This window comes from Astatotilapia calliptera, chromosome 12, assembly GCF_964374335.1.
Source record: "Astatotilapia calliptera chromosome 12, fAstCal68.1, whole genome shotgun sequence".
Lineage (NCBI taxonomy): Eukaryota > Metazoa > Chordata > Actinopteri > Cichliformes > Cichlidae > Astatotilapia > Astatotilapia calliptera.
In genome coordinates, this window is record NC_137433.1 from 28,107,583 (window position 1) to 28,126,395 (window position 18,813).

An 18,813-nucleotide genomic window follows, 5' to 3' on the forward strand; every position below is an offset into this window, starting at 1 on the left:
GGCCGGAGTCTTTCTTACTGGGGTCATGTCTTTCTGCATGTTCTCCCCATGTTTGCATGGGTTCCCTCCGGGTACTCCGGCCTCCTCCCACCATCCAAAGCAGTTTGCGGGGATAGGTTAATTGATCAATCTAAATTGCAAGTGGGAGTGAATGTGAGCGCGAATGGTTGTCTCTGTGTGTTAGCCCTGCGACAGACTGAAAAGGATAAGCAGAAGCAAATAGATGGATGGATGGATACTTTAAAATATTTCAGGCTTGTTTATAAAACAAAATAAGTGGATGTGCATTAGAAGTTTGAGGGTGGTCTCCGCCCGTGCAGCGACTCTTGGAACCTGGAAACTACTCTAATAGTTGTCAAACCAAATCTTTATTGATATACAATGAGGTGTCAAAACGCGTCATCAAGCGTACATGGGAGGTTGTTAAATGTCAGGGTAGCATTAATGGGGGAAAGAGCTCAGGAGATTCAAGATTCAAGACCCGTTCGTCATGTGTCATGTAATCCTCAAGAGGAAAATCATATATTTTTGGGGGGGAGATGCAAATGTGCCTGAAAATCTCACATCTATCTCATGTCAGGTAATTAAAACCAAACTTCTGAGATGATTACATACTATTATATATCATTCTTTGTTAAATCCAATAAGGAAATTTACTGCCAGCATTTAACCCATCCTAATAAGTGAAACAGTGAGCAGCCTGTGTGCAATGCCCAGGGACCGATTCTAGCTGTAAGCCTGTGTCCTGGCCAGAGACACAGAGACAGAAAAATTAACCCAGCATGTGTCTGATGGCAGGATAAACTGGAGCTACTGGAGGAAACACACAGAACAATTGGAGAAATGTGAAGCCTGTGACCCCTCTTGGTGTGTGGCAACAGTATTAACCACTGAGCCACAGTGCCTGAAAATGATTATCACAGGCATCGTTCTAATATGAGCCAGTTATCACATGTGACATGAAAGTGGCATTAGTGCTGCCTCAGAGTCCTTCACTGTGGTTCTGTGATCCAGAGAGCCTCACAACGCAGACCAAGCTGCATGGAAATAAAGTTTGAAGCACTGAAAAACTAAATGATAAGAACGGACACTGAAGCTGAATCGGTATTGACAATCATGCTCCATCACGTGTCAGAGTGTATTCTATACTCACTGCAGGTCTGTAAGGGGCTGGCTCACCCACTTCCTCATTAGTCTCCTTCCAAACGGAGTGCGAGTGTGGTCCAACACCCACAACAGACTTCCTTTCACACTACCATCTGTCTGTGATGGAAAGAGCACACATAAAAAAGCTTAAATGTACGTTAATGGTTGCCAACATATTCTAAGAAAAAAAAATAGTAAGGAGAAGGAAATATGAGGTGAACAAATGGTGTAAGCCACTAGCAGACATGGTAGGAGGCTTGAGCTGATCTTGAACTCCATATGTGACACGTGACGCAAATGCCGTAGCAGCAGAGTCAAGCTGAACCTTTGAGTCGTCACCCACACACAAGTAAACCGAACGAGACTTTTTGTTATGGCTGAAATGTCAGTTCAACTTAACTATCCATTCATTTTTTTTTGCAGTTTGTGTAACTATAACTGACTGTAGATCTTTAATTTTCTAACAACAATCTCAATAGCCTTAAAAAGATTTTTCAGTCGTTAAATCTGGGACGTATCAACACACCTGCCAGATGACCATGTGCAGCTGTGATTAAAGCTCAGAGTAACAAAAAGGTTGATTCAAGTAAAGCAACACAGAAGAGCTAACTCTTCAGGCCAGGACTCCACAGTCTATTTACACCTACAGGCCAGTGGACACTCTTTCAATGATGAGGATGTACACATCCTGGACAGGGAGGAACGCTGGTTTGAGTTCTTATATCAACTTCCACTTGCAGTTACACCTTGGATCTCAAACTTGAGTGAACAGCAAAGATCCGTTTATTTTTTTCTTTTTTGTTGTTTTTTGTTTTTGTGTGTGTGTGTGTGTGTGTGTGTGTGTGTGTGTGTGTGTGTGTGTGTGTGTGTGTGTGTTGGGGGGGGGGGGTGCTTTTTCAAGTGGTCTTCCTTTCATTTGAAAGATCATAGCTGGGTCTCTAAAACAGACCAGTTTTTAGAGGTTTTCAATCAAAAAGGGTTCAAGCACAGACAAAGCATCCTCTGAACTTGCTAAGTTTGCTCCTACAACCCCCATATTCATTGGTTAGACTGTCAATATTGTACCATTTGGTGAGCAATAGGATTCAGTGAAGTCTATTCCTTTGGAGAGCTATCATGCACCCGCACACAGGAAATTGATTTTTTATTTTTACCAATCACCACAATCTAGACCTCACCTCAATTTCTCTTAAATGAAAATCAGGCAAAAGCAAGGCGACAAAACAGGATTTGTAAGCACCAATCTAAAAAGACCAGTAGTTCCAGTCAGACAATGGGACAATGATTGATCAAATTTAAATCAGGTATAGTTTTTGTTTCATGAGCCAAATCCAGGAAATGTTCATCACATCTTGTTGTTTAAGAAAAGTATAAAAAAAAAACATTTTAAGTGTGTAGCATCAAGTCAATTAAATTTCAATACATGTCATTGCCAGAAGGTCTGCTGTGTCTCACAGCACAATCTCAAGAGAATGGGGGAGTGACTCACTGCCCAGCACCGTGGAACCCGATTGGTATTGAGAAGCTGTGGTAAATGTTATAACATCGCTCAGGATGACCGGTGATAGGTCAGTGCTGGTCATGTCCATGGAGGGACACAGACTTCTACAGGTTAAGCAATGGTATCCTAACAGCCATTAAGTTTCAGTGTGAAATCCTTGGCCCCATTGTCAGACTTTATGTTGGTGCAGTAGGTCCCGGGTTAAATCCTGGGGCCTTACAACACCCTGCCTCATGTGCTGAGACTATGCTGGCAGTTCCTACAGCTCCTTTTTGAGCAGTGTATTGTTATTCAATAGCTATAGCAGTGGTGTTGAGGCTTGGTTGTGAGTCAAACTTGCACAGCAGACATAACAACTACAGACTGATTTAAATGGAGCGTCAAAGCAAAAGACACACAAGTTTCAAATTTTGACTTTGCCTGGTGTAATGATAGCCAATTGCAATGCGATTACTAAGCTAACAATGTAAAGGTTTGATCAAAACATTTTAAAATATACTACCAACAACATTGCTTTGAAAGGGAAACGTTTACACGCTGTGTAATGCTGATGGCCAATGCGATTCAAATAGCTGAACCTGCCAGACGAAAATCTGGTGCAGATGTTTCCGTTTACCGATTACTACACACCAGAGGACTATACTGTACGGTGCAGTGCAGACCATTTATCATAGAGACAGCCATCACCCTTTGTTATGTTTAATCAGTGGTGAAGACTTCCAGCTCAGATGTGAATATTTACCTGATTGTTGAGTATTTCTAGATTTCGGAGAGTGCCAGCGCTCAGAGTCATAATCTCCGACTCGCAGGTCAGACGCCGGAAGGAGCTGCAGGAAGTACAAACTCATATAAAAATATAGCATGATGACATTTTGTTTCTATTACAGGGATTAAAGTAATACAAGATATTATTTTCCCTTTCCTGGCGTATAAACACTGGTGTTCACATCAAATGTAAAATAAGATTTAAAATAAAACAATACTGTCATTCTTTTTGTTACACGTAACCTGTTAATCCCTAGGAAATGCCAGAACCAGGGAAGGAAATAACAATCATTTTCAGTATAGATTAATGTATCGATTGATCTTTCAGTATCTATCTGAAATGTCAAAGAACAGAACCAAAAAAAATATCCACAACACGTTCCCAGATTCTACAGTGACATATCCAAATATCTTGTCTTGATTGGTCGAAAGTCGAAGAAAAGAACCAAAGCTGGCAAAATGGAAACCAACGAATGTTAGCTTAAGAATTTTTGCTTTAAAACTACAAAAAACTATTGATAACAGAATTTTAAAACCTGAAAATTATATTTTTGTCTGCTCAGTGGAAACAATGGATGAATACAGTCGCAGGCTATGTTGCTGAATGTTTGTTTTCATGTACCTTTCACTTCTAAGAACTCGCTCCAAGTTGAATTCTTGAAGGTACTGGATGAGCGGCCCCAGACAGCTGATCACTGGGCTCTCCAGGGACGCGACGCTCGACAGAGAGCGAGAGCCTGGAGGACACACACATAAAAACATGCAACATCAACACACAGCCATGAGTCATGAGCCCACTCCTCAGACACATCTACTGTGCTCTCAATGACAGGATGTGAGTAACTGAGGCGATCATAGTGTAACAGGAAAAATAAAAGCGTTGCAGTGACACAAGCATACACACCTTTCGCCTGGATGTGACAGTAGAACGAGGTGACTGTGTTCATTGCCGAGGCAAACTCAAACTCAGCGCTGTCCCTCCTCTCTACTCTGACTCTGTCGTCAGCCTGAGCGCTGAAGGAAAACAATCACAAACTTTATTTATTTATAACAACACAACAGCATTAATATCAGAGATTAGTGACTGTACAGATACAGAGATAAAGAATATATACAATACTGTGTGCAACAGTCTTGAACTACTATTATTTCTTAACATTTCTCTTAAGAAATGAGAAACACGGGCAGTGATTTATTGATACAGGTACAAACATAAATGGAAACACAGTACACAAAGTCTAAACAATTATGAGGTTGAAATTCAATATTTGGTATGAACCCCCTTTATTCTTCAACATAGCCTGAGCTCTCTAAGGCAAGCTTGCGTGTAATTTCTTTAAGCAGTCTTCAGGAATCGTTCTCCAAGCTTCTCAAAGGAGATTCAAAGCTTTTCTTTGGATGCTAGCTGCCCTTTGTTTTGCTCTATTTTGAGATAATCACTGTTTACTAATGAAGTAGAACTCTGGGGAGGCCAATCCCAGACTGATACTGTTCAATTGTGTGTTTTTCTGTCCATATATGTCAACAATTTTGACAAGATTCCCAGCACTACTGGTTGAAATGCATCCCTAAACCACACCTCCACCGTGTTTTACAGTTTGCTGCAGACACTAATTGTTACATGTCTCTCTTTGCCATCTCTGTGCATATCGATGAAGATTTGGGTTCATAAGACCTGTTGCAGTAGTTGTAAGTCCAGTCCTTCTATAATTTGGCATAGCTCAGCCTTTTCTCCCTAATTCCCTTCTTTAAGAATGGCTCCTTAACAGCCATTGAGCCCATTTATGATGACGATTCCAGTCAATAGTAGATGGATCAGCTGAAGGGTCAAAAAGGTTCTTCGGTATATTGTTATGCGTAGGCACAACTGTTTCATCCATCGAGTTTGGTGACTTTAATTTTTGCTTTTGAGTCATTAGTTGGTGTTAAGTGGCTGAACAATCAAGAAAAACATTCCCTGAAAATGGTCAACTTCAAGAACTAATTTGAAAATGAGAGAAAGTCAAGTCCAAAGAAAAACTTTGAAAGCCCTTCAGAGAGGCTGGAGAACTATAGCTCAAGACCACTTTAATAAATTATAAGAAAGTCTGGCTCTTTGGAAAAGTATAAAGAAATACAAGGAGGCTCAAGACTTCAAGAACATCTTCCTCTGAGAGAAAAACATTCACATAGCTGGACTGCATGTTCCAGCCATCCTTTTGTTTAACTAGAGTCTATACACAGAAATGCAAACCTCAGTCACACACACCTGAACACATTTTCACTGCATTTCCTCGATGCAAAACGGAGATCCGTCGGAGGATCTCCGTTTTGCTATATTCACTCTTTTGGCACTGCTGCTTTCAAGGACTCTGTTACTTTGTCTGCACAGTTGTTGCCAGGGCAACCAAGGCAAACACGTGGCTCTGGACTAATGCCCACACATACACACACACACACACACACACACACACTTACTTACTTCATCATATTTCACTTCAGCTACTGTTTGGACTGGGAGTAAGAATTATGTAAAATGATCAATAGACGACATAATGTACAACTCACAGCCTTAACCTTTTTTTTTTTTTAAATCAAAAAATATTTTGAGATTTACAAGAAAAGCGACAACTGCAGGTATCGATTCGGATGAGAGTGCAGCGTTGCATCTCTGCAGAATCCCTAACAGGACCCACCAAGGTGAAGATGGGTTGTAGGAAACTAAAGAAACAAACAACTGGGGGTTTGACTTCTTCATAACTCGTCTCGACTCAGCTGATATCTAAATTACAGAGAGCTTTGATTGGATCGGATTTCATTTCATCTAAACAATAGAAAGAGTCTGCAGCCAGCACAGCAGCTCTTATCATTTTGAACTAAACAAAGGATGTCAAATATACAGCCTGAAGGTGCCAGTAGAGTCTGCTGCATGGGCTCAAATGAAAATGTGTGCAGATAAAGATGGCTGTATTTATAAGTTTTGTGTCCCAAGTTGTAAAGAATAAATCTGCTAAAGAGTGGTTGTCCAAACTGGTAATTTCATAAGCATTATTGCCAGTTCTTATGGGTAAAGTCATTAACTATGTGTGTTACCACATCTGAACAAGAGTGTTAAAGCTAAAAGCCATACAAACAGAGCAGTTTCTTTCATTTACAACAGCAACTTTTCTTTGTAACAATAAAAGTCTGAGTGAATATGGAAAACAATGATATATTACCGAAACTGCACTTTTTATCTTAAAATATGTTAGGCTGTTAACATATATTTGTGGATGAATCCATAAATATGACCATTTTCATAATGTATCTCTTGGATGTGGTGCACGAATTAAAATAGGCTTGATACCCCTATGCCAAAAGTGTAAATAATAACGTTCTGAGGTTGATATATAGTTGAAAAAACGTCAACATTCTATTATTTTTAAACCAGGTCAACAACGTAAAAAACTCATTTACTAAACTAGTTAACATTTTGATGTGGTTATAGTGCAAAAGAAAAGGTCAGAAAATCATTGAAGTGATTATGATTCATTATCTGAGGGACTATGAATATCTGTGTGTCATACAGAGACTGTATATAAAAGATGGGCATAACAACTGAAACATTAGCAGCTGGCTAGCAGCAAACCCTGTTGATTGAGATCATAGCTAAAACACGTCAGGAAAGTGTCAACATAGGGCACAAGAAACTAAACTGTTAACTATTCAACTGGAGAAGTCACTCCCTGCTGGCCATTAGAAAGAATTGAGGTGTAAAGCACTTCCACATTGGCTACACTCTTTAGATCTGGTAACTTTGTTTAGATTTAGTCTACTGGTGTATTAACAATGCACAGTTGTTGAGGAATTTAACTCAAAAACACCAAAAATCAAGGGTCGCAGATGCCAACAGACTTAATAAACTGATCCGTAAGGCCAGCAATGTTGTGGGGATGGAGCTGGACTCCCTCAAGGTGGTGTCGGAGAGGCGGATGCTGTCCAAGATAAAGAGAATGTTGGATAACACCTCCCACCCACTCCATGACATGCTGGTCAGTCACAGGAGCTCGTTCAGTGAGAGACTGAGATTACCGAAAAGCACCACTGAACGACACAGGAAATCATTCCTGCCTGTGGCCATCTCCCTGTACAACGCATCCACTTAACACACTGTTTGCTGCTACAACTACACATGTTTCTTTTCCAAATATTTATTTATAAGTGACTTATGTATGTATGTATGTATATTTATGTATATATTGTACTATTCTTAGTTAGCGTATTGTCTGTCTTGTCTTAATGTTGGTTTAAAATGGAGCACTGTAACAAAAAATAATTTCCCCCAGGGATCAATAAAGTATTCTGATTCTGATTCTGATTCTGATTATGGGCTCCTGGCTAAAAGGTTAACAGATCATCAGAGTCTTTAGGACTGATCTTCTGGGGTGTGAAAGATTATATTAGGGTTTCATCATAAAATATCCAATAATCCTGAAATATTCCAGGTCAAAATTACACTGCTGTTTGTAGAGCCACTAGTGTAGACAAATTATACTGTAGGTACCATCAGCTCACAGAAAACCCTGTTTATGTACTGTACGAGAAAAAAAATGCTACTTTTGATACTGGGACTACAACTTGCACAGTATTGTGTAAGCAGCATATAATAGCAGCAGATGGTAAATGGACACTTCTCAAGCACACCCCACTGGCAGCATAAGGGGCAGCCTGGGGTTTAGCATCTTTCCTAAAGACACTTCACGCAGACAAAAAGAGTTAGGGTTTGAAATCCCAACTCTGACACTACGGAGGAAAACCTAACAAAGTCATCAAAACCATCCTGACACCACAGCAAAAAACTGGTAAAATATGCCTTGTGGTAATGCCAAGTTTGCAGTGATGGTGAAAAATCAATGAAAATCAGAAAAGCAGAAGGTTACAACCAACAGATCAGAGGTTAAAATGCATAGCATGCAGATTAAAGTTTTCAGATTAGTATCTTATTAGAGATGGCACGATACCACTTTTTTATGTCCGATACCGATATCATAAATTTGGAATATCTGCCGATACCGATATGAATCCGATATAGTGTGTTTTTTAATCAATAAAACTTTTGATATCTTGCTGCATTTTGTATAAGTTCATACTCAAGTTTAAATAAACAACAATACTAAAGCTATTCTGTTATACCTGTATGTAAAAAATACACTGCACCCAAAATATTTCATAGTAATAGCAATACTGATCAGTCTAATAAACTTAAACCTATGCAGTAATGGACTTCTATACATTTTACATAAGATTAAAACTTTGGATGTACGATTCAGATAATTATTTATTAAAAGCTAGACATTTTAAATGATAATAAGAAAGAAAAGTATGTCTTTGTGCCCCCTTTTCCCCGTTCATGCCCTATTGGCCCCCCTGGCTAAACTTTGCTAGATCCGCCCCTGCACAGTTGCCAGCCGTCAGCTACATAGAAAAAGATCCTGGTGTAGAAAGTAATATTAAATAAAAAATCTAACAACAGCTTATCAAGCTTAAACGTTCTGCTGTTGTTCAGCCGCTGGTTTCCTCTTTCTGGTGCAAAGTGATCCAAAAACAAAGAAGAGAGACAGACTCGCGACAGAAAAGCCGATCAGCTGATCATTAAGCAGTTTCATGATTGCAGTAGCAGCAGGAGAGGGAGGGAGAGAGAAGAGGCAGTCGCTCCATATAATAGTTGTTAAGCTTAATGCGGGAATGCTTTACAAACATTCAGAGATGAACTTACACACTTGCTTTACTTCTCTCTGGGATAACTTCCTCGGAGATAAAATGCCGGTTTGGTACCCAGGCTACAAATTTTGTGAGGTGCTTTTTTGATATTTAATAGATCGGATTACATTTCTTATTTCTCTCCGATATCCGAGCCAGTGATTTACGTCAGTATCGGACCGATACGTAATATCGGATCGGTACATCTCTAGAATCTATTACTGCAAAGTGAATCCAAAGCTCTGAGAGCAGCCACTGAAATGGACATACACACTTTTAAAAATGCACAGTGTACGTCTGCTTGTTTGGACCCCTTCTAAAACATGACTGTGATCTTACCAGCAGCCAAGCACTTAAACTTAAAATCTTTCAAATAGTGAGAACATTTATGCTCGTCTGACATTGAGCATTTTAGCCGCTTCAATCAGCGTCACTGCTCTGATCCAGACTCATGACTCATGACTTTAGGCTCTGCGTGAATAAAGCAAGCTAATACTTCACCTAGCTACAACCAACCTCAAAGGGACTCATTATCAGCCGCTCTATAGACACAAATCCTGTTGCCAGGGGTTCCATCTCATCAGCCCACCCCAGAGACACACACTGTCACCAAGAAAACCCAGTTAAACTTGCTCACCAGTGTGGGCCTTGCCTTAGTATTTTACTGTATTTACTGTAACCGCAACATGATATAATCAAAATATCAATTATGCATTTATGTATAATTATTCTGGTCTAATGAATTTAACTGACACAATTAACTGCAAAGAAGAATATACTGGAGAACTTGTCAAAAGCAAAGCTGTGATGGGCTGAGAAGTATTGATAGTGAAGAAAAATGCATTAAATGAAATAAATCTGTCTTATCTTAACAGACAAAGCTGCACTCTACTTTTATGTCATAAGTTGAAAATTGAGAAGAGCCTTGTCTCTGATAAACACACTGCCAGACAGCAGAGCTGTTCAAACACAATAATTGAATTGGCCTTTACAGGCCCGTCTCACTATAATCACTCAACATGGACATCTGAAAAAAGGAAGCCAAGAGAAATAGAGAGAAATTAATACAGATTAACTAAATTGTCTAGAATTAAATTCAAGCTGAGGGTGGTGAAAAAGGAAGGAAAATTGTCTCTAGCATTATAAAAGAGTAGGTAATGAGAAATCTGCCCAGCCAAGGAGTCAGACAAAAGAAAGTAGCAGAAATTTCTCCCATTTATCCAATCATCCTCTGCTAATCTAATCCACTCCACTCCCTCCCACTATCTCGTTTCATTTTCACAGCATAATGCAATCACAAGCTCCCTCCAGAGGATCTCCTCCCCACTGGTGTGAACATGCTGGCTCCAGACTGTCAGCAAAGAGGAGTCGAATGGCAGCGCAATGGGAGGCAACAGGTTGATGGATTACATTCAGCTCAGCGTCACCGTTGCTGCTTGTGCTGTTGGTCTGCCAATTAATAAAAGGACAAATGTACTCAGTTTTCCTTTTTTTGTTCTTGTGATTCATACAAGAGCCTGCAGACAATAAATTAAGGCTTTCAAGAGAAGCTCAAGACCTTCAATACATTCTGATGCTCCTTATGAGCTAATCGCTGGAATAATCGAACCTGATGCTGTTAACTTTTCTGAGGCTAACTTGGGTCTTCATCTGTTTCAAGTTGGTCTTTATGTGTCTATAAGAGTATTTTTCTACTAAATTCTGGTGGATGAAAAGTCCAAATTGTGTTGATCTCACAAGAAGCCAACCTACCAATGAGAAAAGGGAAAACTGTAAAGCACTTGTTTAAACTGATTACAACCATCAAAGCCTCATGTTAGTTATACACACACAAAAAATCCATTAAAAAACACATTATGAAACTTGATCTTTTAAACGACTGAACTGGAGGAAGAACTTTAAATATGTGTAGGCAGGTGTAGGGCTGCTCAATTAATCGAATTTTAATCACGATTACGATCTGGGCTTTCAACGATCATTAAAAATGACTGAGCCGATTATTAGCCCCTCCCTAATTTATCCGCGACACCTTAAAGGCCGGTCCGTGAAAATATTGTCGGGCATAAACCGGTCCGTGGCGCAAAAAAGGTTGGAGACCGCTGGTTAAGAGGACCCGAGGGAAGCTCGGAAAGCTAAGCAGAAGTTATTTGGAGAGTGACTGCCGTTGGTTGAAAAGAGAGTTTAAAAAAAAAAAAACTTCAGTGGTGTTGCACACTATTTTATATTATTTTTTTAAAGTCATTGTTAACCCTTTAAAGCCGGTCAGAGCAGCACGCTCCGTTTTGCGTAACTATTTTTAAATCCCTGTAGAACCTGAACCGTGTAAGCTAGCACAATAATTTGTTTTGCATATGAAACCGGAGGAGTTGTACTTACATCTGATGCCATCAGCTTGTCCTCGGTCACGGTTTCGTTCCACATATAGCTTTGCAAAAACTGCATAAAAAGCGCTTGCAGGAACAAAAGCATAATATTCCAGAAACACGCTTTGCCGTTCCTATCAGCTGTTCGTAACACTTCCCACAGTGAAATGATGCACATGCTGTTTTCTTTGCAAATTTGCATCATAGGATTGTTTTTTGTTTTTCCTGCAGTATATAAAAATTGCTGTATCTCCAAAATAAAACCATGAAGACACTCAAAATAAATTTCCTGTTGTTGTAAACTATTTTTTGCAACTTTATTGTATTTAAAGTTTTGAGGGATAAACCTCTTAAACTTCTCCAAGTAGAAATATATGTAAACAAAACAAAAGCGATTTTCAATTTTTTTTGTAGTTTATTGCACTTTTTTGCAATTTATGTAATTACTATGCACTTAATGCATACATATTATTAAAATATGGGCTATAACAGTTGTATTGATGTATAGCAACTTGAAATGCTCCCACAAATGGCACTACAGCATGTAAAAAAAATAATATAAGCTCTGGTGGACTTGGTTCTATAGTAGGTCTTAAAGGGTTAAATAAACATCGTCAAATAATCGTGATCTCAATTTCAGTGAAAATAATCGTGATTATCATTTTTGCCATAATCGAGCAGCCCTAGGCAGGTGTGTAACTGCTGTCTTTTTCTTTTAATAAAACTAGTGATATAAAATGACCATTTATTGGGACATATGATGTCTATGATCTTTTAAAATACAGAAGGCTCGGCTGGATCCTGTTTATCCCTGCAGTGAAATCCAGAGTGCTGAGAACCAAGCCGACATTGATTTCCTCATCCAGACTGAGCCTGAGGAGTTTCAAATAAAACAACCGTCTGCCTGCCCGGGGAAACCTAAACCTAATTCTGCAGAATGAAATACACCAAACTCACAAACAGATACAGCTTTGTAAACACATACATAAGCTCAGCGCTTCAGCACGTTTTAGTAATAAATTGGTATATATTGCCCTCTAGTGTCTTCCCAGCATATTACCTTGCATTCGTAATGCTGTGCAGGAGTCTCTCGGTTTGCTCTGAGAGGTCAGAGGGCACCAGGATTTCGACAGGATTGATTTTAAGGACACGGCATTCCAGCTCAGAGCGAGAGGGACCGTCAGGAAAACAGTCCAGAAGCACGTCGCCGGTGCTGGGCTGAACTGCCTGCAGACACAAACACATGCTGTGAATCAGATGATGTCAAAGATGTGCAGCTACAGCTCCAAGTTGACAGTTATACACTGTATAAACTGAAAAATGGCAAAGCATGTTCAAATTTTATTAAAGTAACTTTTTGTCTTAAGTGAGCTATTAATCAAGATTTAATTTCTTTACAATTTCTTCTTCACTACAAGTGAGTGTGTGGTGTTATTACACTATCAGCATGCAAAGAAACTGAACAGTGAACATTAAATTATTTTAAAATAATACACAACAGTCCCCTAATATGTGTTGAACAAAAAGCCAAGGGGTAACCCTACTTTTAAATTAAATTTTTGATTTTCATCTCTTATACACAGAATACCTGAAGAACAATCAGCCTAATGGCCAGGTGGGATTTATGGATTGACTTATGAAACTCACCACAAGGCCTACAGTGAGCTGCTTCTTCAGTTTGTCCCAATTCTCACTAATACAAAGCAGGAAACTGTCGGGAGGGTCCGACACAACATCATCACAGCCCCCCTCCTCCACATCCCCGAGTCTGCAGACCGGATTTACATCTTTTAAAAAAACTGTCAAGGAAACTGTTTCAAACAAAGAGTGACAATAAAAAGTTGTTTGAGAACACATGCACACATTCATCATCTATAAGGATACCCTCTCCCACCAAAGTGGACTTGGTGTACAGGGCGCTGAGCTGACGAGTGAACAGAGTATTTCTGTTGGCCCCTGACGCTTTGATCGCAGATGTTTCTGTCTGTTTAACTACTCCGACCTATAAATTAAAACATTAAAAAAGCCAGCAGAGCATGAGCCTAAACTGCTTGCAATTAGTAAACAGTAATCATATAAAGTCAAAGATAAACCAGAAACCTTGTGTCCGTGAGACACCAGCCGTCTGACATGAACAAACAGGCGGTGTGTGGGGATGCTGCACGTCATGAAGTTATGATCCAGATGACAGACGATGTTCAGCTCCTTTGCAGCAATCTGTTCACAAACAAAACGTCCTTCAGCGATCAGTGAAACACAAATCAGGTGCTGAGAGCCACTGTGTTGAAAGAAGAGAATCATCTAAAACATATGTCTTTTATATTTTATACAGTTTAAATTTAAACTCCCTCTAAATGCATCACTAACACATCTGCTTTTTAGTTCTCACCTCTGCATCCTCTCCAAAGAACCTGTACTTGTAACCACACTCCACAGCCAACAAAGCATCCTTATGCTGCTGTTTCAGCTGGATCACCTGCTGTTCAAGGGGGGTGAAAATGCTCTTTGAACGCCTGGAGGAGGTGCTACAGTCCAATGGAGGACCCAGCTCTGCACACTTTCCTCCTCCTGTCTTGGCAAACTGAGAGAAGTGAACTCCCTGCAGAAATAAAAATACATCAAATCTGTTACGATGTAAAAAGTCACACTTGCTTTTTCAGTGTTATCAGGTACTTTACTTTTTGCACACCTGTTTTGCAGCAGCCAACCCCAGATCTGCCTTTTCTTTATCATCCTCCTCTTCACCTTCATGCTCCCTTTCTGCATGCTGCAGTCTGTGTGTAGTTTCAGGTTGACCTGTAGCACAACGAGGAGACCAATCACTGCTTTCCTGACCTGCATCAGCCATCTCTGTTTCTTCCCGGGTGATGCTGCTGACGACACTGGGCTCAGCCCCGCAGGTGAAGCCTTTCAGCTTCTCCAATGTGGAGGAGCACAGGCTGCCTGCTTTTCGGCTCAGCGTCAGCTTTGTGTCTGAAGAGAGAAGACAAGTACTACAGTCACATCAACAACAACTTCACTTTTTACCCCTCAGCTGTAAGAGGCTGGATTTGTGAATGGATTTGTGAATGCAATAACACGAGTATGAGGCGAGGTAGGATTCTGATATTCATAGCACACGTGCTTCTACTAAAAATGTTGGACAAGTTCAAATCTCGGTTACCTCAATCTTTCTGAAAATATTGTGAATGCAGTAACTTAAGAAGGAAGTCACCAAGGATTTTTAAAATTTTACCGTAAGTGCATCTACTAGTGCATCGAGGGGTAGCACTGGAGGCCAAACAAATGCGTTATGGGCAGAGTTATCTCATCACAATCTATACCAGTGCACATGTTGTTTGGAGAACTGTGATGCTGCTGGGCACTGGACAGATATAAGTGACTTTATTGAGGGTTTAGAAGATCATGGCATATTTTTCTGTCTGAAGTCAACACTCACCTTTAATGCCCTGACAGGACGCAGGCTCACACTCCACATCCTCCGCCTGGTGGTCCTTTGGAGAAGGCTTAACTCGTTTTCTTGGCAATTCCAATTCATCATCAGATGAAAGCTTCTGCTGGAGGACAAAAATGAACTGCACTTCAGTAATTAGCATTGAGTGAAGCATGTCTGATATGTGCGTGTGAAGCTCAACTCACGTTGCCTCTTGAAAGTTGCTGCTCTGCAGGATTTGGGTTAATCCCGCGCTGCTTGTTGGAGGCAAAGCTGCTGCTGCTGCTGCTCAGTCCTCCGAAGTACCTGCTGATGGAGGTCTGAGTGGTGCAGGACTTTTTCAGAGACTTTGGCATGCTTTAATGTTCGCTTACATTTGATCCATAATAACAAGTCGCATAAAAATGAATTTGCTTGTACAATAAAGTGCAGAGCTTTGACAGCCGCTGTCCAGCTTTTCAAAATATAGCAGCGCATACGATGAGGTCACAGACGCGTAAATGACGCGCGCCTTCTTCTTCCTCTTTGGTTAGCAGAGGTTGGCGGCTCCAGGAGCGTTGCTGCCTCCTCCTGGTTTCGCCAAATATTCTACTCAATGCATTCTGCTCTGTGAAATCTTACAATTATACACTCTTCATCACCGGAACTCCTTCTGTAACGTGTATTGTAGTTGATCTCAAGTTTATTTCATCCTGAAAAAGTAAAAGACTGAATTGTAAACTGTTGTTTTTGCAAAACTTGTCGTATTTCTTGAACATTTTTCATTTTTCTCATGGGCCGGATTTCAAGTAACGAATATGAACAATGACGTGTCTGTCAGCAGTGCATCGTTTGAATGATTGTATGCATGTTAAACAAACAAAAACAAAGGATTAGGAGGAGAGGAAGCAGATCTGGACGGGCTGATTTGTAAACCCAGCCTGCTCAGGTGTACCACACTTCTACTTGGGTTATGTCTGGAAAACAGAACAGCAGAAAGCAGGCGGCACCAGGGGGCAGTCTTGTGTTTTAGAGCAGCAGATAACTGAAACAATCTGTCAAACTTCATACAAGCCCAAATGCATGTTTGTCCCTCTGCAAACATTACTTTAAAAAATGCCATCATTTCCATCCGAGGTAACAGCTGTTTTGCCACCGCGTGTCAGGCACTCTATAAACTTTCAGAGGTTTTAATCGTGTTTGCATATTTTTGACTGCAAGTAAGTCATAATTATAACTTAAAAACTTGTTTAGAGCTCTGTTAAAAAAAAGAGAATGATACAGATTCATAAGTAAAGCTGTGTAAAAAGATGCCTTCATTTTCTCTCTAAAAACAACAAGGAAATAGCTCCTTTAAAGTCTGGTATTCTAGTAGTCTAGTAATTGTCGAATAGAATACTTATTTAGCTTATAGGATTTAAACTAATAAATAAAATTATAAACAAGGAAACCAGAACACTTCAACTTGTGAACATCAGCCCATCTTAACCTGCCTGTTGATTGACCAGTGCTAAATTCCTTTTAAAATACATAAAGAATTATTAACAAAAAAAAACTCCCAATAAAGAAATAAGAAACACATGCACACACAAACAAACACAAATACACACGTTGAAATATATTTTCTGTTTGGATTTTTATTTGCTTTAGGAAAAGTGAATATTCCAGAAATAAAATATTTGAACAGGACAGACCCTGATTAAATTGGAATGACATATCAAAATGTCAGTGACAATTTTATGTCGCGTTATTGCACCGTTCATAGAGTCAGAAAAAAGTGCAGCATGGAAGCAAAAACATTACATTTAAGCAATACAGTATTTGGATAAGTCACACCCAGAACCCAGCCGATGAAAGTAGCATTGATAGTTTTATTTCATATTAAGCACTTCAAAGTTGTTTATTTCTTCCCTGCTGGTACAAAATGTGCAGTTTGGAAACAACATCATTCCTCAGTCTCAGAAAAGAAATTTGAGGATGGCTGAAGATACCAGCAGCAGGATGGCACTGGGACCAGTTGGAATAGCGCTGTTACACAGCTCCGCTTCACAGCAAGACATAGGCCAAACACATGCTGCACTGTTCAGGCAGCCCTTTGTAACTGCATTAAGAGCTGTAAGACATGAGGGGAAAATTCTCAGGAAGAACTTTAAAAAACATGATGCGACCAGGAGCCAGCAGACCTTCAGCATTTGTGTTTACTTTTAGCTAGAGCTTGTCATATGACAGAGCAACTCACCATCTACTCTGAGACTCCTACAAGCCTCCTACAAAATGATCGTAATTACCACACACCCTGTCATACTCACCACTTTAGAAAATGAAGACCAGAATTTAGATTATACTATAGTGTTACTGAATAAACTATCCTATCAAAAAGATATAAAATGTGTTTAAAAAAAAGAAAAGAAAAAAAGGAAGCAAAGAAAAGAAAACTTGAGGTCATAACTTATTTTCATAACAAATGATAAATGTATCATATTTTTTCTAAATGTGTTTAATTTCAATATAAATCCTCAAATAGAAAAACATCTTATTTTCTTACATTTATAAAGTCATCTTTCATGACAGTTTGATGTTGAATTAGGCAGTTAACTCCTTTTAGTTATAGCAGCAAAGCAAAAGTGTTTCTTAATCAAGTACCTCAAAGATGATGGGAGAACTTCATATGTTTTCATAAAAATAAATAATAACCTGGATTTATGACTTTCAAGGGAACCCAAGATTGCTTTACATTTAAAAACTGATTAATGGAAGTTTTAAAACTTTGCTGAAAAACTAGTTTATGCATTTATTACTTCTAGGCTTGACTACTGTAATTTAAAACTCCATGAAAAGCCTTCAGTTGATCCAAAATGCCGCACCCAGTGTACTGACAGGGACGAGAAAGACAGCACATATTTCTCCTCTATTGGCTTCTCTTCATTTGCTTCCTGTTAAATCCAGAAACAAATTAAAAATCCTTTTCATCACATACAAAGTTCAAAATAATCAGTCCCCATCTTATCTCAATGACCTCACACTGTCATATCACCCTATGATGGCCTCAGCAACAATCAGTTCACACACTCACCTCATTAGTTTGTTTGTATTTTTGTTTTTTGCAGTCAAACATGTATTCAGTAATAACGTTCATTAATTTTTCTAATTCAACTTAAAAGTGATTTTATGAAGACACACAAAGTGTGGTACCTGTGGTTTTTTAAATGTATTCTGTTATATTAATTATGTTTCTCTTCATTTAAGTTATCTGGTTTGGGGAGTTGGCCGTCTGGGCAGAAGGTGTGGGCAAGGGCTGAGGACTTTCGAAACACAATAGGACCAACCAAGTGCTTGTCAGCAATGGTGTTTTAGGTTTAGGTATGTTATTTGGTGCCTAGTTAGTATTGGTGTTTGTTCTGTTTCCCCCAATGTGTGTAAATGGTTTAGCCAAACCAGTATAAAGATTACCCTCCTTTGTCTTTGTGTTTAAGACAGTTAAAAGTCGCTTTTAAGTAAGTTTGTATTTAGTTGATCTCTTTTAATTGGCCAACTAATTATATTTTGAACTTTGTCTTTTTTAAATTTTGGGGGACTGAGTAAAAAAAAAACATTATGAAGTTGGTGTGGGGTGTGCTGCTTGGTCCCTCACACACCCCACACCAACTTCTTACCTGCAGACAGTCACACACAGGATCAGTGCTCCATAAAGCTGCATCATGAACTCAAATTGCTGATCAGTCTTGTGAGAGAAACCACAGTTTCATGAATAACCATGCCCCCTCAGTGACATCACTGCCAGACACCATTTTTGGAAATTAAGGAAAGAACTAAAACTATGCTGTAGTGTTACTGAATAAACTATCATATCAAATGAAAAATAACTTTGCTCTCTACATGTGTTCAAACATCTTTAGGTGTCTGCAGCA

At 39.4% G+C, this 18,813-nt stretch overlaps 1 protein-coding gene across 4 annotated transcripts in view; it reads right to left on the reverse strand.

Moving 5' to 3' along the window:
* Positions 1-15,421, reverse strand: part of msh3 (mutS homolog 3 (E. coli)) — a 56,854-nt gene extending 41,433 nt beyond the window's left edge. For 3 of the 4 annotated variants that reach the window (XM_080309344.1, XM_026188804.2, XM_080309343.1), the window contains exons 1-12: positions 15,133-15,421; positions 14,933-15,050; positions 14,183-14,466; positions 13,883-14,092; positions 13,594-13,710; positions 13,378-13,495; positions 13,141-13,280; positions 12,554-12,720; positions 4,317-4,426; positions 4,035-4,149; positions 3,390-3,474; positions 1,154-1,263 (exon numbers count right to left, since the gene is read on the reverse strand). In XM_080309344.1, coding sequence (XP_080165470.1) covers positions 1,154-1,263; positions 3,390-3,474; positions 4,035-4,149; positions 4,317-4,426; positions 12,554-12,720; positions 13,141-13,280; positions 13,378-13,495; positions 13,594-13,710; positions 13,883-14,092; positions 14,183-14,466; positions 14,933-15,050; positions 15,133-15,282 — 1,724 coding nt within the window. In that variant the 5' untranslated portion in view covers positions 15,283-15,421. The remainder of the gene's footprint in view (positions 1-1,153; positions 1,264-3,389; positions 3,475-4,034; positions 4,150-4,316; positions 4,427-12,553; positions 12,721-13,140; positions 13,281-13,377; positions 13,496-13,593; positions 13,711-13,882; positions 14,093-14,182; positions 14,467-14,932; positions 15,051-15,132) is intronic. The other variant, XM_080309342.1, reaches the window with a different exon arrangement.
* Positions 15,422-18,813: the final 3,392 nt, after the last annotated feature.